We start from the raw sequence: 21,592 nt of genomic DNA on the forward strand, positions 1-21,592 counted from the left end.
AACTTCGAAGTAAAATGTTTCTCAAAATTATTTATACACTATCAAACGCTCATGTAGGCTTCCAACCAAGGGTTTTCGGGCAATTGATTTTAAGGGCAATTACCAAAACGTACACCTTCCTTCTAATTACACAGGGCCCGTTCAATCACAGTGAAATTGTGATTAAAGTGGGCGGGAAAAGGAAGAGAGAGAAAAAATAACCCCTACCGGTGTACCGAAAACAAGTTTATCATTCGCCGCACTAAGTCACACTGGATGAATCCAGGTCCGTTAACAACGAGCCACGTGAAACAAAAACACGGGTAGTGCATTTGTTAAAGAAAACATAGATTTGAATTTGACTTGCATTGATTACCTTCTTGAAACTTATAATTGAGTCAATTCAAAATGTTGAAACAATTAGGGCTTGCACTTAACCACAAACAAACAAACAGCAAAAAAACACTGGTTTATTTTTATGACAATATTTTATTCTTTAAAAAAATATTTACATAATATACATGTACAAATAAAGACATAAAACGCTAGAATTGTATTATTTCATCTCAATTCTGAAAAGTACAATTTCTTTGTATCGAAATTGAGTTGTGCATAATTTAAATTCAAATTAAATTGTCCATTGTTCCATTGGATCGCAGATACAAAAGGTGCTAGTACATTGTTCTGAGAAAATAATGGATTTACTTGGTAAACCTTCCAGTGCCAAGAACAAGTAACATAATTTTTGCTGATAGAGCCTTCTCGGTATGGACGCAAACTCTGGAATAAACTTCCAAGTCACATCAGGGACACCAAGAGTTAGGAATTGAGAAAGATTTAGGTTTCTCGGAGAAGGCCCTCTGTTTCTCTTCAACCGTCCTCATCGCTACTCCAAGCGTCTTCCGTTGCATTCACAGTTTGCCCATAAAACATCCGACCCTTCTGTCGATTATAAAGAAAAGAAGAAACAAATAGATCAATACATGTAAATAGAAAGAACCAGTCAAACCAACGCATGCAAAATACTTGACAAAGAGTTATAAAAGAAAAAAATTCCCCTTGCAGTCCTCACCCCCTGACTTCTTTCTTCTTACCTTCTGTTTTTCAGGTTTTTCTTCTCCGAGGTCAACGACCCTACCCTCATCCGGCTCCCAGAGTAGAATGTTACTATCATTTCCCCCGCTGTAAACCTCCTGAAAAAATCCATACAAAACGCTGAGTCAGGTTTCAGGAACGTTTTACACTAAGAGTACCTCTTGGACTAGTCTTGGTGCAAGACGTTTCTCGTTTCCTTTTCACGCACACCGCAGCCAATTCACCGCCAGCGCGCGCACCGACTCACCTGACTTGTGAGTGAACTAAAGTCAGGTGAGTCGGCGCGCGCGCTGTCGGTGAATTGGCCGCGGTGTGCGTGAAAAGGAAACGAGAAACATCTTGCACCAAGACTACTCTTGGACCTTCTAACTCATTATGTGAAAATTACAGGTATAGATGGATTTCACATGACGTCATTGACCACCATCTTTGATGATGTGTGCACACGTGCAAGGCCATCATTGAGTGAGAGGTTTGCGCAGCACGTATAAACATGCACTTTCACAATATTTATCATCAAATATGGCGGTCGATGACCTGTGTGCAATCCATCTATTGTCAAGTTCCCTGTTTGTAACAGCTATTATGTATAAATTCTTGCTGAGTTTAAAAGGAACCAGACTACTTCATTCCATCCAGCCTCGGTTTGGTTACACTGAGTTAAATGGAGAAAAAAAAAGATGGAAGCTTCATGTTGAAGGTTCTATTGAACAAATATCAAAGTCATGCGAGGTTTGCGGCAGTACCATCTCTTTTGAGTACCAGAACCGGTGGTTAACAACTCAACATTTGGGTCTGAGTGCTCCGATTGTCTACACTCTGATCATCTTCAGGACAATCACAGCATACTGATCGAAAACATTGATTTGTCAACCACCGTTTCTTTTCAGAACCAACACTATTCAAAAGAGATTTACGCATGGTGCTTGGCAAACATCACCTGATTATACTCCAACCATGCAAAGTTTAAAATCCTACTAGTACTTAAATATCAAAGTAAACCTTTAAACATTGAATGTGAACAATGACCATGCAAAGGGAACGAGTAGACCAATAAGTCTCTTTGAGATATGGTGGGTAAATCTGTCTGTATACACCCAAACCGAACAGTGCACTAATATAGTGGCCATAATACCTCAAAATGATTTTTAAAAGAAAAAAAGGGAGCAATAGACTTGATAGTAACAAGTTTTTTTTTATCTGGCTGTACCTGGAACAGTGGATGAAATACACAGCAATTCACATTGCTGTAATGACCTTTGAGGTCGTAGACTAGCTCCCCATTCTGGAGGTCAAATACAGCGAGGTCCATTGTATTGGGTACGAAGGCTGCATCGGGTACGGACCCTGTAGACACGGCTAGCTTGACGTTCTTTCTAGAATCATTGGTTACTTTACCAAAGTTCACCTGTCACAGAGTTTGAGTTCAAAAAAATGGATCAATTGTTACTGAGTGACTGGCCACAAAATTAGGTTAAGCAGCTTACAACATAAAAAATTTAAAAGTTACAAAATTTATAATTGTTTTGGAAAATTTCAACAGCAACAATCAGAAATTTACAAATAAAACAAAAACTATCAACAAAAAAGTTTTCATGAGAATTAACAGGGGAATCAATGTATGGTGAAGAGGTTTTCAACGCCAAAGTCAACAAAATTATCAAGAACCAGGCCTCGGTGGGTTTAAACCACTAGTCGAAAACCGATTCAACACACTTTGATTCCCATTCATAAATACCCTTTTGGTAAAAAAGGAAAATAAATGCAGAAATTACAATTTTTCAATGACTTCTTTCAACACCCCTCCAGCTATGAAATGGTAAGGACCTCCGCAGCCCTCGGGTAAACAACTCCTTATAAGGGAATGCTGTGGGTGTCGCGTGTATCGCGTGATGTGGCACAACTGTCCTGGCCGTTGCTCTCGACCAATAGGAATGAAGAAACTGTCTTATAATCACAGGTGCAAGCTCGCGCGTCACGCCCATGTTTCAACACTTTTTACTGGTCCTAAACAGAGGTTTATACACACCTACATGTACGTGACGCACTCTCCACTAATAGGAATAGCGAAACTGAGGTATTTATGAATTATCAATAATAATTATTGATTCAATCTTCTGACAGAAAACTAAGCAAAGTCCCCTTCTCTCCTCCCCCCCCCACCCTCTTAGAAACTTAATGCAGCTCATTACTTTATTAAATTATATTAATATTATTTTGTTTTATGGATACAATTCTTTTCAAACCCATCCACAAATCAAGTTGGTTAAAACTACATATTAATCAATGCAAGAAAATGCCGGTTTGGTTTTAAGCAGCACATAACAAAAAGTGGTCAATGCATGTGAGTAACTATCCATGAAACAAAGAGGAAAAGAAAAAAACATGCAAGAAAAAAAAGGGGAAAGATGATATTCCTATACTTTTGTACACAGAAAGTGAAGAAAAAAAGGAAGGAAAATCAAAACCCTAATGGAGGAACTCAGCTTAAATGCCGATAATAGTTCTCTGCACAGTTATGCCACCATACATAACCCACACCAGCGACTGGTTTGGAATGGTTGCTCAACTAAAAAATATTCAAACAAGAAGGTTGGATTGCCACGGGCATGAAAACTGAACACTTCCAACAGCCCATGTAAATACTCTCTGCATCGCACGACCCCCATAATTGGCGCTAAAAAATCTAATTGCGTTTGCTCTTAGCATTTAATGTCTCGCTAGGGTCCGTCTCTAAAGCATACATACCTAGGCACTTGATACTCAGTCAGGGAATATTTGCTTTTAATAAAAAGGCCTCCATTCACTGGGCACCCACTTTAGTTAATGCTGAACGCAGGTGGTTAAATATGAGCATCCAAATTAATTAGAAGAAAAATCCTGAAGCACTTGGTTAAGGTCAGTCTATAGATAATAATAATAATAATAGTGGCTTCTTATATAGTGCACATATCCGTCACTCAGTGACGCTCAAGGCGCTTTAACATACAGTATTTACCTGCAAGGTATGTGGGACTACGTATGAGACCTACTCATTTTTTATAGCTTCATGTAATGGTTCATTGCTGTGGTGCAATGTGCTGCCAGTCAAACCAGTATGGATTGCAAATGACGTAATTGACCACCATCTTTGATGAATAGACCTTTATGCACATGACGTCAATACTGTGCGCCGCGCGTACAAATGCGTGCGTCTCGATTGTTTCGTCACCGTTTTTCCTCTATGATGGCGGCTGGATAACGTCAATGCAAAAGGTCTATTGTGCACACTTACAAGGCTGTCATTGGCTGAGAGTTGTGTGCAGCGCGTACATGTGTGCACTCTCCATTGTTTATCATCAAATACGGCGGTATGTGCAATCAATCTATTGAATACAGGTGTATATATACATGTACAATGTATATGACCGGAATGAAGTATACTGATTAATTGAAATCTGAGATTGTAATGGGAAATAGTTTTTTAATCAATACTGGATTAGGGTGAGATAATGGTCGGAGGGTCTTCATTTGATACTTTTGGTCTTAAGTAAAAAGCCTTGAGAGACGGGAATGATCAACTAATGTCTTAGATAAACAAAAATTACTTCCTTTAAAGTAGTCACAGTACGACTGTAATAGATTTTTTTGGTAGGTACTGTGTTTTTTTTTAAAGGGAAAGTATACCCTGTTTTTGTTTCTGTTCGATTGTTGTTTAAAGCCATTGGACACTTTCTGAACAGAACAAAAATTAAAAGTTCACAGATTTACAAATAACTGTCAGGGTTTACAGAAGGTAATGGTGAAAGACTTCCCTTGAAACATTATTCCATGAAATGCTTTACTCTTTGAGAAAACATTAAAATAATAATCAATTTTTAAAATAGCGAGAATAACAGATTTATTTTAAACACATGTCATGACACGGCGAAACGTGCGGAAACCAAGGGTGGGTTTCCCGTTATTTGCTCCCGACTCCGATGACTGATTGAGCCTAAATTTTTACAGGTTTGTTATTTTATACATAAGTTGTGATACACAAAGTGTGGGCCTTTGGACAATACTGTTTACCAATGTTGTGCGAGTGCTTTAAATCCTATATAAATAAGGAAATATAATTGGCGTGAAACAATCCACAAGACCACAGGTTTTTTACCTCAATGTTTGCTGGACCAGAATTATTTGTACAAGACCCGAATCAAAATGAGAAAAAAAAAACTCCTGACATGGATTTAATTTCTCATTTGACACTAAAGCGTAACGTACATGTGCATGTACACACCATCATACTTTATGATACAGCTTGAAATGGGTTGTCTCTGTCCCTAATTGTAGTTCCCTGCTCTTCCCTCCCCCACCATGTCTTCCCGTCCTCTCCCAATCTACCATACTCTCTCATCTATTCTTCACAATTCACTCGTTCTTGTTGTATCCAAACCTTTATGCCGGTCTTCTTCATTCAGGACCAGTGCTTTAGTTTCCATTATTTAGCATGTGTGCCTTTATGTACATGTGACAGGTTCTGTTCAACATATTTTTTAATTTTGTTTTCCTTTTACTATAATCTTATTTGCAATTAAATGTACATGTATTGTTGTTGTTATTGATGAAATGGCCGAATAAATAATAATAATAATAATAATAATAATAACAATTACTCGATAGAAATGAGGGCTCAAAGTCAACATTTGAACGTAATTTATTTATTATTTTTTTTTTCAAGATATGACACACAGTGAGTTTTTTTTTATTCAACTGAAAAATGCAAGACCGCCGGACTTGTCCAATTTTGAGTTTACAGTCCCGACACTCAAACTACTGACATGTATGGCAATCATTTACTCATCAATTACAACCATGACGGGTGATTGGCATGTAATGGCCAGACAGTAATCAGGTTTTTAAATATTTGGAAAGATTTTGAATTGCTTACTATAGGCACAGAGGAAAACAGACAGTTTCTAGGAAAGAATTGATTCAGAGATCTACTTGGCATATTGTGGTGATACGGACATGCATGAATATTAAAACTTCGGCGACCCAGGAGCGAAAGACTTGGCAGATACATGGCTTACATTTGACACTGGACCGCAGGCCATTGATTTTAGCATCGGGCCACAAAACTCACGACCAAACAAGTCCCGCTGTCTTAAGTGTTTGTGTTAAAATTATGTAATTTTGTTGATTATTGAAGAACACTAAACAAAATAATGCCAACAAAATAATAAGTTAATCTTCTCATTTCAATTTTGGTCTTGGTCCAGTAAATATTTTGAGCTGAAAACCCTGCAGTCTTGAGGATTTTCCCCCTAAATCAAACCATGAGATGTATGTTCAATCATTCTGTATATTGGTCATCTTGACCGCAATGGAGAGGGATCAAGACAAATATTTTGGAAAGTAAGCTTTTAGAGGCTTCCGTTGAGGTTACGGTAATAGCTCCCAGACGCCGGTACGCATTTAATGAGCATTGCTAGTGGCAGGGCGCATCGTGCTATAGCATTTATCATTAGGCAGTAATCGTTTAGAATGCAAAAGGCCTTGTTTAAAGCCATTGGACCCTTTCGGTACAGACAAAACAAAAAAAGTTCACAGATTTACAAATAATTTACAGGGTTTACAGAAGGTAATGGTGAAAGACTTCTCTTGAAATATTAGTCCATGAAATGCTTTACTTTTTGATAAAACGGTAAAACAATATAAATTCTCGTTAGCGAGAATTACGGATTTATAGTAAACACATGTCATGACATGGCAAAACGCGCGGAAACAAGAGTGGGTTTTCCTGTTTTTTTCTCCTGACTCCGATGACCGATTGAGCCTAAATTTTCACAGGTTTGTTTTATATATAAGTTGTGATACACGAAGTGTGGGACTTGGACAAAACTGTTTACCGAAAGTGTCCAATGGCTTTAACGGAAAAAGACAAGTCATCACAATTGGAAGAAAGCGTTGAGCAGGGTTAACTTTGTTCAATTACCTTTGTTAGGACTCGCTCGCTCACTTGCATATTAATTCTGCCTCAAGCTGGCATTACATGCAGCTCATACTGTATTCTCTCGGTCAATATACAACCAATACTGGGGCAACCATTTTATTTCACAATATAAGAACTTATTTGCTGTAATACACCATTAAAATTAATCACAAAATTATTTTCTATAAAAACCCACTTGGTAAGAAGCAGTGAAGCTGTTGATTATGTATCAAGAAATGTGGCTTTAAAAAGATGGGATCATTAACATTTAAATCTGAGAAACATCTCTTGCTTGAAAAACTTCTCAAAATTGTGTATTCAAACTGCAAGCTATTCTTCTTAAAACTCATTACATGCACGTTGACATAGGATTAAAAACCATTTTAGAAACCGTTCTAGAAACAAGACTGTATACTTTGCCTTTAAAGGGTGGCTGCAGTGTTTTTTTTAAGTTTTAATTTAGACGATTAAACATGATTTTTTAAACATGAAATATTTGTTTACATTTTTTATTTAGTGCGCAAGTATTTCAAAAGTTGTTTTCAAGAGATTAGGGGAACCCACCCCGCCCCTCAAAGGGAGCCTTCATGTAACGTCACGTCGGGTCCCCTGGCTGTGTGCATATAGAGACGTGTGCATTGTGTGGCCTGGTACCTAGGCGCGGTAGTTAGGAACCAGACTCTTTTTGCCGACGATATGTTTGAATTCCCGACGTGACGTCGATGGTAGGGGGGCGGTAACAATCCACAAAAGGGGCGGCATGACTAATTCGCTAATTACGCAAGTGAGATACGTCGGGGAAAAAACAAAACACATTTTATTGATGTTCAATATATATATCAGAAATAAATGACAGCAAAATTAACTGTTTTATTTTAATTCACTGCAGCATCCCTTTAAAGCCAGTGGACACTATTGGTAAATGTCAAAGACCAGTCTTCCCACTTGGTGCACCTCAACATATGCATAAAATAACACACCTGTGAAAATTTGAGCTCGATTGGTCATCGGAGTTGCGAGATAACTATGGAGAAAAAAAAAAACTTGTCACACGAAGTTGTGTGCATTTAGATGGTTGATTTCGAGACCTCAAATTCTAAACTTGAGGTCTCGAAATCAATTCGTGGAAAATTACTTCTTTCTCGAAAACTACTCCACTTCAGAGGGAGCCATTTCTCACAATGTTTTATACTACCAACCTCTCCCCATTACTTGCTACCAAGTAAGGTTTTATGCTAATAATTATTTTGAGTAATTACCAATAGTGTTCACTGCCTTTAAAGGCAGTGGACACTATTAGTAATTACTCAAAATAATTATTATCGTAAAACCTTTCTTAATTACGAGCAATGGGGAGAGGTTGATGGTATAAAACTCTGTGAGAAACAGCTCCCTCTGAAGTGCCATAGTTTTCAAGAAGTATTTTTCCATGAACTTGACTTCGAGACCTCAAGTTTAGAACTTGAGGTCTCGAAATCAACTATCTAAACACACACAACTTCGTGTGACAAGGGTGTTTTTTCTTTCATTATTATCTCGCAAGTTTGATGACCGATTGAGCTCAAATTTTCACAGGTTTGTTATTTTATGCATATGGTGAGATACACCATCTGTGAAAGCTCGAGTCTTTGACAATTGCCAATAGTGTCCACTGTCTTTAACAATAACCTGAGTTACTGGTAGAGTAGACAAACCTTTGGTCCTCTTATAAACTCCTGATATAAAGATCAAACCTACATGTATAGTTCACTGAGAGGACAAATCACAGATACACAGGACAAGCAGATGTACCTGTATTTGTCCAAACACATCTGCAATAGAGGAAGTACACTATATTTTTAAACAACAACAAAAAGACATAATTACCAATGTATTCTTCCCGCTTGCAATGTCCCACAATCTAAGACGATCATCCGTGCCGTAGCTCAAGAGGCGTAGACCGTCCTCAGTGAAACAAAGACCATTGACGTGTCCATTATGAGCTGTACACACTGAAATAGTAACCGACATACAGTAACAACAATTTTGTTAACAACACCAATATTCATATTGATGTGTTTTGTGCTGCCATTTTGCTTTTGAGAAAGTAAAATACAGTAAGTTTTTAACTGTTGAATGGATGGATCTGGTTGTTGGTTACACCAGTATACCTGTGTAGAGTTGTCGTTTAGCCTTTGAGAGAGAATTGCCGTCGATTTCACAAAACTCTTCCTAACTTCACACTAATCTTAGGACTTAGGACAAGTCCCAACACTGCACTGTAGCATGCAGACCGTAAGATTAATCCTAAGTTAGGACGAGCCACTCGAGCTACTCGTCCTAACTCGAGATAAGACGAGTCCTAACTGTTTGTGAAATTCGACCCCTGGTTTCAAAGGCAGAGTCTCTCTGAAAGGCTACTGTAAATGACAACACAACATAACATCAGCAGCTAAGTTGAAATACACGAACAGAGAGGCAAAAAGCGCTAAGAAAAAGAATGGGAGACAAAAGGGTTGAACGGGAGTTGGAGGGAAGGGGCTGGTTTGACCATAAGAAGTTGAAACCCAAATTTTATCAAGTTGAACACATTTTAATACTTGCAAGGCCTGTCAGCTTTTTAAAGCCATTGGACACTTTTGGTAAACAGTATTGTCCAAGGCCCACACTTTGTGTATCACAACTTATATATAAAATAACAAACCTGTAAAAATTTAGGTTCAATCGGTCATCGGAGCCGAGAGAAAATAACATGAAAACCCACCCTTGTTTCTGCACGTTTTGCCGTGTCATGACATGTGTTTAAAATAAATCCGTTATTCTCGCTATCGAGAATTTATATTGTTTTAATGTTTTCTCAAAAAGTAAAGCATTTCATGGAACAATATTTCAAGAGAAGTCTTTCACCATTACCTTCTGTAAACCCTGTAAATTAATTGTAAATCTGTGAACTTTTTTTTTTCCTGTACCGAAAGTATATAATGGCTTTAAACCTTCCTCTTTTGAGGTATCCCAATAAAATTATACATTTTTAAAATGCTCTTGATTGGAGGTCATGACACCCAAAGCATGAAGTCCAGTATTTAGTATTTGTTAAAATTAGATAAAGACACAGGAATGATTTCTTACATGCAGTTGATGAGTGTCCAACAGCCTCTCCGTTATGTTGATCCAAAGCCATTAAACATCCTTTGGCTTTTCGAATGTCCCACAGCATCAACTTGTTGTCCTGACTGAAAAAAGGCATAACAATTGTTTTGTTAGCCTTCTAAAAGACTCTGCTAGGGTCGAAACATCAGGCCATTAACTATTTTTTGCCTTTTAGTTGGTAAAGCAGTTTGCAACAACTAACTCTATTTTCTCAATAATTCATGATAATTCTGTATTCAGGCATAACACAACACAGTATACATATACAAATTTTAGAACAATAGATATATGTAATATACAAATTAATATAAATACCGCCCCAAGTAGGCCTACGTGTATACATTATAAATTGTAAACAAATGACAAAACTTTTGAGAAACACTTAAGAAGGAATTACAGAAAAACTAGGCCACTAAAAACCTGTGGTCCACAGTGTAAAATTCAAGCCCTGTCTGCATGCGATGAATTCGTAGGTTTACCTGGCCTATTGACCCGGTGCACACACGTAACACGCGGCGACTGTGCCATGCTCACCATTTTGGCGGTCAATAGGTTTACATGTAAATGTCGCCTTGCCTAAAATGCGCACTTCACTGAATAACGCAGTGTGATAATGACCACCAAAATGGCGCATCCAAGCTTTTTCTGATAATGACGTGAATTGGGTTAATACACATTGGGTAACAATACACATTGGGTTAATACACAATAGGTTAATACCCAATCGGTTAATTCAAATAAAAATTTATGTAAAAGCCACAGGTTGAAGAGTGACTCAAGCACCTATACATAATAATATGAAAAGTGATACAGAATAACATTTCCTATGCTCAATCAAAATGATAATAACAATAAAAATGAGCAGGATACATTGTATATACAGAGCATCACATCAAACCGGCACTTTATAGGGTGTCGTGGCCGAGTGGATAAGAACACCGAACTCAAGCTCTTGTGCTTCTATTCAGCAGAGTGTGGGTTCAAATCCCGGTCGTGACACTTGTATCACTGAGCAAGACACTTAACTATAATTGCTTCTCTCGACCCAGGGGTAAATGGGTACCTGTGAGGGCAGAGATGGTTCTTGTGATTGATTTAGCCGAGTAGCGCATATGAATGTTGCACAAGGCTGTATACTCCCCACCAGGGAGCTGAGATGGTTTAAGGAGTGATTTAAGGCCCAGTGACCAGGGATAATAATGTGATTATTATTATTATTTACAATAATAAAAAGAGTCAAAAACATTGGTACTAAGCCAACAATACAGTAAACAGTTTACAAGGATAAAATACAATTTACAAAAAAAGACAAATAGGACATCAAAAATATATTTAAAAAGCACAGGAAGCTCAACCATCAATCTAAAAAAACACACAAATGTGGTCAAAAGAGCGGCATATCGTGTCAATAATAAAAAGTCACAGAAACAATGTAAAAATTCATTGAAGGAAATATTTACAGAAGATGATTGTTAAAAAGATACGTCTTCAGGCGACGCTTGAACACATTGAATGCGGAGACAGTCCTGATATCTAAAGGCAGTCTGTTCCAAATGAACAGAGAGCTGCCAATGCAATGATGCGATGTCTATAGAACTTTCATAGACTAAGACCATATCCGTAATGGAGACTACAGCTACGGCTATGGCTGCGCCCGTTGCTAAGGATGTTCTATACTTCAATGCATAGTGACGCGGCGACCAAGCTGTAGCCGTAGCCGCCAATTCAATCATGGGTTCGCTAAGATTTCTATTGCAATACTAAAAACAAAGTAAGAAAAAAGCAAAATGGAAATAGAAAAAAATGGCGAGACAAATTTGAATGCTGCTGACATTAACTCACCTCCCAGATGCTAAAAGAAACTCTTGCTTAGGAGACCATTTCAAACACATGACTGATGCCCTATGACCTTTCAGAATATGCGTCGCTGACCCCGACTTGAGGTCACACAGTGAGATATGTGAACTCTGTGAAGCCACTACAATAAAATAAAAAACATGCCATTTATGAAAAACAATATTGGAAATACACTTTAAAACCTTCAAAGTTCAGTTGAAAATTGAGAACCGACTTTAAAACATAATCTTCACTTGAGTTTCAAACTGAACTTTAATGAAATGAAACTAATGAGAAAAGAAACATACAAACATTTTTGAAAGGATACCTTTTTGGTTTTACCCTTTCACCGATGTGTGGTTAGCACTGTATACAAGTTCTGTGACATAAAAACCCACAGGCAAGTCACTCGGGTAGGATTCGAACCCACAACCTTTGCATTGAAGTTGTCTTACAACAAGACCAACAAGCTAGCCCGGTGGCTAGAGGCAGTTTGAATCCTATGCATTAGCATTTAATAGATGTTAGTTTAACTGCCTCTAACCACCATTCTAGCTCGGTGTCATAGTGGTAAGACACTGCTCTAGCAATACAAAGGTTGTTGGTTCAAATCACACCTGAGTGATTGCCTGTGGATTTTGTTCACAGAAATTGAGAAAGTACTAAGTATAGACGCTGTGACCTCTGACGTCACACGAAAACCATAACATGATTCGCACGCATACCGCCGGGCAAAACCTTTGTGTTTTGGCAGCCAGCTAGAAAGTGCATGCAATCTTACCATGACTACATGTCTTTTTGCCCGGCGAAACATAGCATATACAGTGTTTTTTCAACAGAGGGCGGTTTGAATGTAAACATAGGTCACATCGTCTATACACATTGGTGTATTAAGGGTAGAAACAAATAATTTTCTTTATCCCTGATGCAAAAGTTAACATCTATTAAACATTCATAGGAAGCAATTTGAAGCCACAACACCTGCTTTGGTTGTAGCTCAGAATACTCAATATTTAATTTTGTTTCACGTTTTTGAATTTTTGTTGGCCACCCGACCCACCCAACCTAAATTGGAGTTTTAATTATTGACAAACTATTTAATATCTGTAGAACAAAGTTGTGCCTCAAATAAAGCAGATCACTTAGATCAAAACTCTCCCATTTCAGGAGTTTGTGATGGCTTTTTCCTGGAAACTGAAAAACAAGAAGCATGATACAGGTCCCTGGAAAAAAAAGTATGAATATTTTATTGAGGACAAGGGCTGACTTACAAGTACACACAACGTGGGCTTTTATAGACATTTGAGGCTGATTAAAGGCAGTGTACACTATTGGTAATTACTCAAAATAATTATTAGCATAAAACCTTTCTTGGTAACGATTAATGGGGAGAGGTTGACGGTATAAAACATTGTTAGAAATGGCTCCCTCTGAAGTGCCATAGCTTTCAGGAAAGAAGTAATTTTCCACGAATTTGATTTCGAGACCTCAAGTTTAGAACTTGAGGTCTCGAAATCAACCATCTAAACACACACAACTTCGTGTGACAAGGGTGTTTTTTTCTTTCATTATTATCTCGCAAGTTTGATGACCGATTGAGCTCAAACTTTCACAGGTTTGTTATTTTATGCATATGTTGAGATGTACCAACTGTGAAGGCTAGTCTTTGACAATTACCAATAGTGTACACTGCCTTTAAGGGAAAAAAAAACAAAAGTCAGACTACATGTAAGGTAGGAAGAACATCATGCCAGTTGAAAAAGAAATGTCTGCCATCCCCATCTCCCCATTAGGCATGTAGGTTGGTTATCGGAGTAAGTTTGTTTGATAACAATGAATAGACACGATAGATGATCATGATAGACGAAGGGGCTGCAGAACATTTGTTAAATTTGTTTACCTTAAAACTTGTGGGTTTTGCTCTTTTTTATTTTTATTGCAATTGTCTTTTTATTTTTCGTTTTTTTAGGACCAACCAACAATTTTGAAAAAAAAAGATATATAAAAAAATCAAGTTTTTAACAGTGACTATACTAAATGGCCTTAAACCAAAAGGCCACTAGTTATCATTCTGTATTATAATCAGTCAGTGTCGCCACTTGTTTGACTTCTTAGTGTATATATCTTTCAAAGAAGACAGACAATTGAGCTCAATTGGTCGTCGAAAGTGCGAGGTATGAATGAAATAAAAGCAACCTTGTCACATGAAGTTGTGTGCTTTCAGATGCTTGATTTCGGGACCTCAAATTCTAAATCTGAGGTCTCAAATCAAATTAGTGGAAAATTACTTCTTTCTCGAAAACTACATTACTTCAGAGGGAGCCGTTTCTCACAATGTTTTATACTACCAACAGCCCCCAATTACTCGTCACCAAGAAGGGTTTTATGCAAAAAATATTTTGAGTAATTACCAATAGTGTCCACTGTCTTTAACAAGAATATAATCCTCCTTTTTAAACTTTCAAAAACTGGTCTGTAGAGGGCAGTACTTACCACCAATAAGGCAGTGTTTTGTAGCTATAGGTGACATATTATGGCAATATATTGGTTTATCCATTGTGAATGTCTCTGCTGGTATGAGGGCGTTGGTATCCCACACTTTGAGCAGACAGTCAGTGGAGCTGCTGGTAAAGATGCCAGTATCATGTGGGTACCATTGAACCGTCTCCACACTTCGCTTGTGGACATGTTTATTAGATCTGTAAATCAAAATTGAATTTTTACTACATTGATTAAGCCATCATAACTGTAACGTTTTCAACAAAAATTGACATGGTGTTGATCAGATGGGCCAAGAATTGTAGACCAGCTTGACTGCATGTAAAAAGGGAAAACACTCTTCAAGTTTCATGTCTACAAAATAAATTCCATAACATACAATGCTGCATGTTGTTTGTGCAGTTCATGAGTTGTACAGTACGTAATAATAATAATAATAATAAGACTTGTAATGCGCACATATCCACCCTGCTGGGTGTTCAAGGTGCAGAACGTTAAAATAACTGAAGATACTTTTTAAAGATCAGTGTTTCTCTCTGGCTAATGAACAATATAGTAGAAGCAACTACAGAAAAGCATCTTGCTCAAGGACACAGCTTCCATGACTGGGATTCGAACACACATTCCGATGATTTAACCACCCGAACTTGAATTTGATGATCTATACCACGCGACCATGACACCCTATGAGATAGCGCTGACACTGTGTCGGTAACTTTGATCACAGTTTTGTATTTAAAAAAAGTTTTACTTTTATGCTGTTCTGTCTGTGCCAGCAGTTGGAGTAATCCTACCTTCCTACAGTGCAAACAGCTTTACTGGTGAATTCTTTCGATGCTGGTATTGATTCAATATCAAAGATAGCTAAAACGCCCATAGATCCTCCAGATAAAAGACTGCAGTGGAAGAAAAAACAGAAATGATTCAAAAAGGAATATAAAGCTGTTGCAAACTGTAAAACACCCAAAATGACCTGGCTGTGGTGTATGCAAAAAAATAGTTGGTTGCTTGACGTTTCGACCCTACTGAGTCTTTCATAAGGGCTTTGAGAAAGACTCTGCTAGGACAGACCAAAGCGTCAGGCCACTCTAACTATTTTTTCAAAAACAAAAGCCATGTGTCTGACCTTCACCTTTTTAATTGCTTACAAGTGTTGTTTACTTCATTAAGTTTTGATGAATGTTGGACCTTTGTTCATTTGTATCATGTTTAGAATATTAAGTCCTCTCAATCAACTGGAGTGGTAGTACTAGAGTAGAACTTTATTAATACATTGGATAACTTTCCATATCCTGCCACCACCTTTTCACTCATTTTCACAAAAAGGGATATCTCATTGAGGTAAATTAGATAATTACTAAATAATTTCATACTGAACAAAAAAGTGGTGGCGTGACACAGAAACTTTCAAATAAATTTGGACCTTTCTATCAAATCAATATTTTTGACAAAGAAATAGTGAAGGTCCGATAAATTGGATAACTTTCCGTATTATAATATAATATGGCGCCACCACTTTTTCACTCATTTTTACAAAAAGGGATATCTCATTGAGGTAAATTAGATACTATATTATTTGATATGGAATGAAAAAGTGGTGGCGCCATACGGAAACTTTTCCTAATAATATAACACTTACATTACATTAACAATTTTTTTAGTTTAAACAACATTTTATATTTAATAAAAATAAATATTAATTTTATTGTTATATATATTTACTTTTTTAATTTAAGTTTTACTTAATTCAATCAAATTGGAAACAAATGACTCACTATTTTCCCTCAGTGGGGTCGATGTCCAGAGTGTTAATTCCACTTTGATGAATTCTCTGCACATCTCTGCCTTTACTCAGTTCTAAACAAAAAGTTCTCCTCGTCACTTCAGCACGGACCAGAGACTCGGGTTTTTGTCTCCCGTTCCGAAGGCCCTCAAGAAAACTCAACATGACTGGTGGCTTCCGTCACTGTAGAATGTCCATAATATTGTCTATCTTTCGATGAAGTCAACCCCGTTTGTTTTTTATTATTGAGTGTGAAGGGATTTAAGTTCACCAACCCATCGCAATTTTATAATTTTGTGCAAGAAAAAGTGTCAACAAGGGGGGCGCCATGTTGTGACCTTTTTCACCTAAATCAAGTTTGGACCACTAATTTTAATTATTTTGATAAATATTACGTCACATTATTTAAAATTTAAAATTATTTTTGCTATATATATATATTTTTTGTATGTTTTATGTAAAGATTAATTTTATTTAAACTTATTGTTGAATAATTAAAACAAAACTTTCGAAAGAGGGACAAAATGTGACCTCATTCCCCAATGTCAGCAGTCTAGTAACGGTTTCAAAACCTTGTTTCGCAATACGAATTTGATTTTAGTCAGGCTCCCGGTTATGCTTTGCGCATTTAAAAGTGGGAACTGTAAACAGAACAAGCATTTAATCATTTAATCGACTCTTAAATATGAATTTTATCAGAGGTATCTTTCGGTTAGGGAGATCTTCCAAGATTCTTGTTGGTACTGATCATCTTGGAAACAAATACTTCGAGATTCCTGAAAGATCAACCATCACAACCAAGGGTATGACTAACGACTGTAATTTGTAAATGAATGGAGATCCTAAAAACTACCTAAAAACAAGTTAACAACAGTGTTTTGATTGCGTAATCGAGTTATTGTGTTTGGGGGGGGGGGGGGCATAATGGGGTAGGGGTAGTATGAGATGGACGTGTGCAGGGTTGGATACTGGCCCTGGGATGGGTGTAACGATAGTGTACTCCTAGAACTATTTCGGTTTCGTCCGGCTATCCCGTCTCCCGTAACGGGAGACGATAGCCGGACGAAACCGAAATAGTCCTAGGAGTAACGATAGTGTACAAATTGGAATTGGGTTTTATTAGAATAACTTGGGTACAACAGCAATTTAAATAATAAATTAAGCCAAGTTTAAATTTATATTAATTAGGGCCTAGGTAGTTAGTAAATTACTAAAAAATAAACAATTTCCAACAATAGCTCTAAAAAAGGACAAATGAATGAAGTAAATTACCAAAACACGCAAACCCCCCCCCCCCCCCAATTCTCCCAAATGCAGATCATAAATTATTTACATGCCAACAGGCTGGGCAAAAACACAGGAAAGCGAATACATAATTGAATGAGTAATTTCATAAGTTAATATAATAATTATTACTAGGCTAGTAATAGCGAGATGATGACGTTGCATTAAAGGCACTCGACACCTTCGTAATTGTCATAGACATGTGAGAATTTGAACTTAATTGGTCGTCGAAGTGAAGTGATAACGGAAGAAAATACACCCTTGTCACACAAAGTTGTGTGCTTTCAGATGCTTGAATTTGAGACCTTAAATTTGAATTCTGAGGTCTCTAAATCAAATTCAAATATTTTAGTGAGAAGTAACTTCTTCTTTCTCGGAATTGACTTTACTTCAGAGGGAGCCGTTTCTTACAATGTTTTATACTATCAACACATGTCCACATTAATTTTGAGCAATTACCAATAGTTCCTTTAACCTGAAGTATTGTTTGTGTTTGACAGAAAGGATATTGAAGGCAAGAAGGATCTGCGAGGCAAAGTATTCACATGCGGACTACGAGGAAGGGATGATTCCAATGGAATGGGAAGGTCAGTATTTAGATCGGGTAAAAGTTTGTCAGCACTTGGTTTAAAATAATCGCACCCAGGGCTTGAAATACCTACGAGCTTTTGCATATTTTGAAGCCCACTGGTAAATGGAGTTGTTTAATCAAAAATGGTCTCCAAATAAAAGTGGTTGTTGGTGAAAAGAAATATTCAGCTTCTTAGAATAACACTTACTTGTGGATTTGGATTTATTTTTTCCAACTTTTTCCCTTTACAACCTTTTGAGTATTACAATAATAAAATTGTGATTAACAATCTTATAGCACGGAGCCAATTAATAGGGGTTTCAAGATATTCAAGCCCTGGTCTGCACGGTTCTAACACATCATTGGAATGGTAAACTAAAATAATAAGACAGAACCATGAGGTATGTTTTACTTGAAATTTTAAAACTAACCTTTTAGGCCCTATGATGCATTTCCTTTCAATGGAAAAAAAACAGTAACAGTCTGACAAATTAGCTTTTAATCATTGATGTTTTGTTCGCTTTCAGCATGGGTAAGAGGAAAGCGCAATGATCCGCCATCACATGAGGAGATCATGAGACGAGAACAGATGACGGTTACTGTCAAGAAAAGAGCCAAGGAACTTGAGGCTAAAGACCGAGAGGTACAACAACTAAAAACACCTGCAGCATACCCCCAAGCATCCCCCAAGCCACAGGGCATTCATGATGTTTTGTTACAGTAATAGTTCTTGCAAGTTACTTGTCTACAGCTTTCATACTTTGAGTCAATTTAGTCATGATATTTTTTCTACTTCAGTCTGATTTCTGATTTTATTTGCCCTTGGAGAAATCTGAAAAATTGTGATGAAGCCTGAAAAAACTACACCATGTGTAGGGCAGCCTTTTTACTCAATGAAATGTGACTACTTTTTTTCCCAAGGACCGAGTTTCATGCCTTGTTATGTTGTTGTTGACAATGTGTTTAAATTTTTGCTTCCGTTTCTTTAGAAACAGTTACAGGATTACAAGGAAGGGCTTGTAGCCGAACCAGCACAGACCAAGCAAATAGGTAAACGCTTCCTTCTGTTGTCCTTATGTTTGAATAAACATGGGTAATCAATGGTGTTATTTTCTCATGAATAGCACTGAACACAAGATAAGATTTAAAGGCAGTGTACACTATATTGGTAATTACTCAAAATCATTTTTAGTATAAAAACTTACTTGTTAACGAGTATTGGAGAGCTGTTGATAGTATAAAACATTGTGAGAAACTGCTCCCTCTGAAGTAACGCAGTTTTCGAGAAAGAAATAATTTTTCACGAATTTGATTTCGAGACCTCAGATTTAGAATTTGAGGTCTCGAAATCAAGCATCTCAAACCACACAACTTCATGTGACAAGGGTGTTTTTTTCTTTCACCATTATCTCGCAACTTCAATGACAAATTGAGCTCAAATTTTCACAGGTTTGATATTTTATGCATATGTTGAGATACACCAAGAATTCTTAGAAGACTGGTCTTTGACAATTACCAATATGGTCCAGTGTCTTTAACTATAAATAAATAGTAAACTTTCAGTTAGCTACAACCATGGAGGTAGGCCTACTTCCATGGTACAACCATGTGTAAATACTCTTTTGGAGGAATGCTGTGTTGGCTCTGAAAAGAATAAGGGTGATCTCAACGTTTCGTACAAATACCCTGCTCGCCTTCAGAAGCGTCAAGACCACGCCAGCACTTTTATAGCCAACACTCCTCCAAAAGAGATTTTATACATATTTGTACTCGCAAGTTTACTATTTATAGTTAACTCTCTTATCTTATTTTCCACACCATGCAAAGTTTCAGACATCACTTATCACTGAACATATTTTATGTTTATATGCTGGATGAGACTGCCGGCTGCTTGCACTAACCGCCATCTTCACTCTTGGGTATTATGGCTTTTAACAAACTGTATGAGTGCTGGTTCACAAAGTTTGCATATCTAAATAATTCATTATTATCATAATATTTTCATCCTGTTGTATACATGGCCAGACTGGGTGTGTTTCTTACTGACTATTTCTTATGTCTTATCTTTTTTAAAGGTCACGCCTCAGCGCCTGTATTTGAGACATCGGAATCTGGTCAATCCGTCAGTACCGGGAACGAATATGAGCCAGCTGCTTGGCAACCAGGTCAATCATCATCAAAGGTCAAATGAAGACTACTGAACGAGATAATTAAATTTATGTATTTATTGTACAAAACAATTGCAATAGATGTCAGCGGTCAAATGGAAACTGAATGAGATATTAAGACTGGGTCTTTTTTGTACAGATAAATTATAAAACATGTCAAAGGTCATACGAAGACTACTGGGTTGAATCAAGACTACATTAAAAGATTGCAATGAATGTTGCAAACAAAATTGCAAAAGATGTCAAAGGTCAAATGAAGACTACTGGATTGAATCAAGACTACATTGGGTGCGTTCGTTTAGCTGCCCTGGGTCTACCCCGGTGTGTGGCGGTTTTTTTTCCCCAGGACGAACGTGGGGAATTATCTGCACACGTCCGTCCTGGAAAGAAAAAAACCCACACGACGGGGGTCGACCCAGGGAAGCTCAACAAACGCACTCATTAAAAGATTGCAATGAATGTCAAAGGTCAAATGGAGACTTCTGAATGAGATATTAAGACTGTATTTTTGTGTACAGACAAATTATAAAACATGTCAATGGTCAAATGAAGACTACTGGATTGAATTTAGACTAAATTAAATGATGAATGTCAAAGTTCAATTGAAGACTATTTGTCTAGAACCGATCTTTAATTAAGTCTTTTTTACTTTGTCCAATTCCTTCCTTCTTTCTGTGCCTGAATTTCCCCACTGCTTCACCAGAATTTGTGATAGCATTAGCCCTGCGCCTCTTGATCTTACCCCCATGTTTATAAGATGGAAGTACTCATTGCATTAAATTATAAACAATTTCAACTATCAGCTTTGCTTGGAAATGTCGAGGCTGAGCGGTTAAGAGCACCGAATTCAAACTCTGGTGTTTCTGATCAGCAGAGTGTGGGTTCGAATCCCCAGCTGTGACACTTGTGTCCTTAAGCAAGACACTTATCGATTGCTTCGTCCTTCGGATGGGACTTAAAGCCGTTGGTCCCATGTGTTGTGTAAGGCATGTAAAAGAACCCAGTGCACTTATAGAAAAGAGAAGGGGTCCACCCCAGGGTTCCTGGTTGTGGCTGCTGTATGCACCGTAACACCTTGTGAACCCTTATGAGGTAAATAGTTGGGTCTCAGAATTCATCACTGCAATAACCTATCTTTCTGAAAGTTTGTATATACTCAGCGCCTTGAGTATTGAACTAAATGTCAGTGATCAAATGACGACAACTGAGACAGATATCAGGGGCTTTTTTAAAATCTTAGCTTAGGCTCCAACTCTGGGCCCTGGCTGTTTGATGTTGGACATACTGGGCAA

At 37.4% G+C, this 21,592-nt stretch overlaps 2 protein-coding genes across 2 annotated transcripts; one reads left to right on the plus strand and one right to left on the minus strand.

Annotated features, from left to right (window-relative positions):
- Nucleotides 1-508: 508 nt before the first annotated feature.
- On the minus strand, nt 509-16,590 carry LOC117297927 (DNA excision repair protein ERCC-8-like). Its single transcript, XM_033781112.1, has 9 exons — nt 16,270-16,590; nt 15,289-15,390; nt 14,489-14,694; nt 12,002-12,137; nt 10,139-10,242; nt 8,897-9,021; nt 2,285-2,482; nt 1,074-1,172; nt 509-921 (listed from the first exon to the last, which is right to left on the minus strand). Exons 1-9 carry the CDS (start codon nt 16,440-16,442, stop codon nt 850-852), a joined length of 1,215 nt encoding a protein of 404 aa, XP_033637003.1. The 5' UTR covers nt 16,443-16,590; the 3' UTR covers nt 509-849.
- A 287-nt stretch (nt 16,591-16,877) lies between these two features.
- Nucleotides 16,878-20,651, plus strand: LOC117297928 (NADH dehydrogenase [ubiquinone] 1 alpha subcomplex assembly factor 2-like). Its single transcript, XM_033781113.1, has 5 exons — nt 16,878-17,080; nt 18,062-18,148; nt 18,660-18,775; nt 19,122-19,182; nt 20,208-20,651. The coding sequence occupies exons 1-5, from the start codon at nt 16,963-16,965 to the stop codon at nt 20,321-20,323; spliced, it is 498 nt and encodes a 165-aa protein (XP_033637004.1). The 5' UTR covers nt 16,878-16,962; the 3' UTR covers nt 20,324-20,651.
- Nucleotides 20,652-21,592: the final 941 nt, after the last annotated feature.

This window comes from Asterias rubens, chromosome 12, assembly GCF_902459465.1.
Source record: "Asterias rubens chromosome 12, eAstRub1.3, whole genome shotgun sequence".
Taxonomy (NCBI): domain Eukaryota; kingdom Metazoa; phylum Echinodermata; class Asteroidea; order Forcipulatida; family Asteriidae; genus Asterias; species Asterias rubens.

Excerpts from the sequence above, each read along its gene's own strand:
- LOC117297927 (XM_033781112.1), bottom strand. The coding sequence starts at position 16,442 with ATGTTGAGTTTTCTTGAGGGCCTTCGGAACGGGAGACAAAAACCCGAG. Across the intron at positions 2,483-8,896 it reads CAAGCGGGAAGAATACATTG|GTGAACTTTGGTAAAGTAAC; the intron begins GTAATTATGTCT and ends ACTCTGTGACAG. Across the intron at positions 922-1,073 it reads AAAAACCTGAAAAACAGAAG|AAGGGTCGGATGTTTTATGG; the intron begins GTAAGAAGAAAG and ends TATAATCGACAG.
- LOC117297928 (XM_033781113.1), top strand. The coding sequence starts at position 16,963 with ATGAATTTTATCAGAGGTATCTTTCGGTTAGGGAGATCTTCCAAGATT. Across the intron at positions 18,149-18,659 it reads GATTCCAATGGAATGGGAAG|CATGGGTAAGAGGAAAGCGC; the intron begins GTCAGTATTTAG and ends GTTCGCTTTCAG. Across the intron at positions 19,183-20,207 it reads AGCACAGACCAAGCAAATAG|GTCACGCCTCAGCGCCTGTA; the intron begins GTAAACGCTTCC and ends TCTTTTTTAAAG.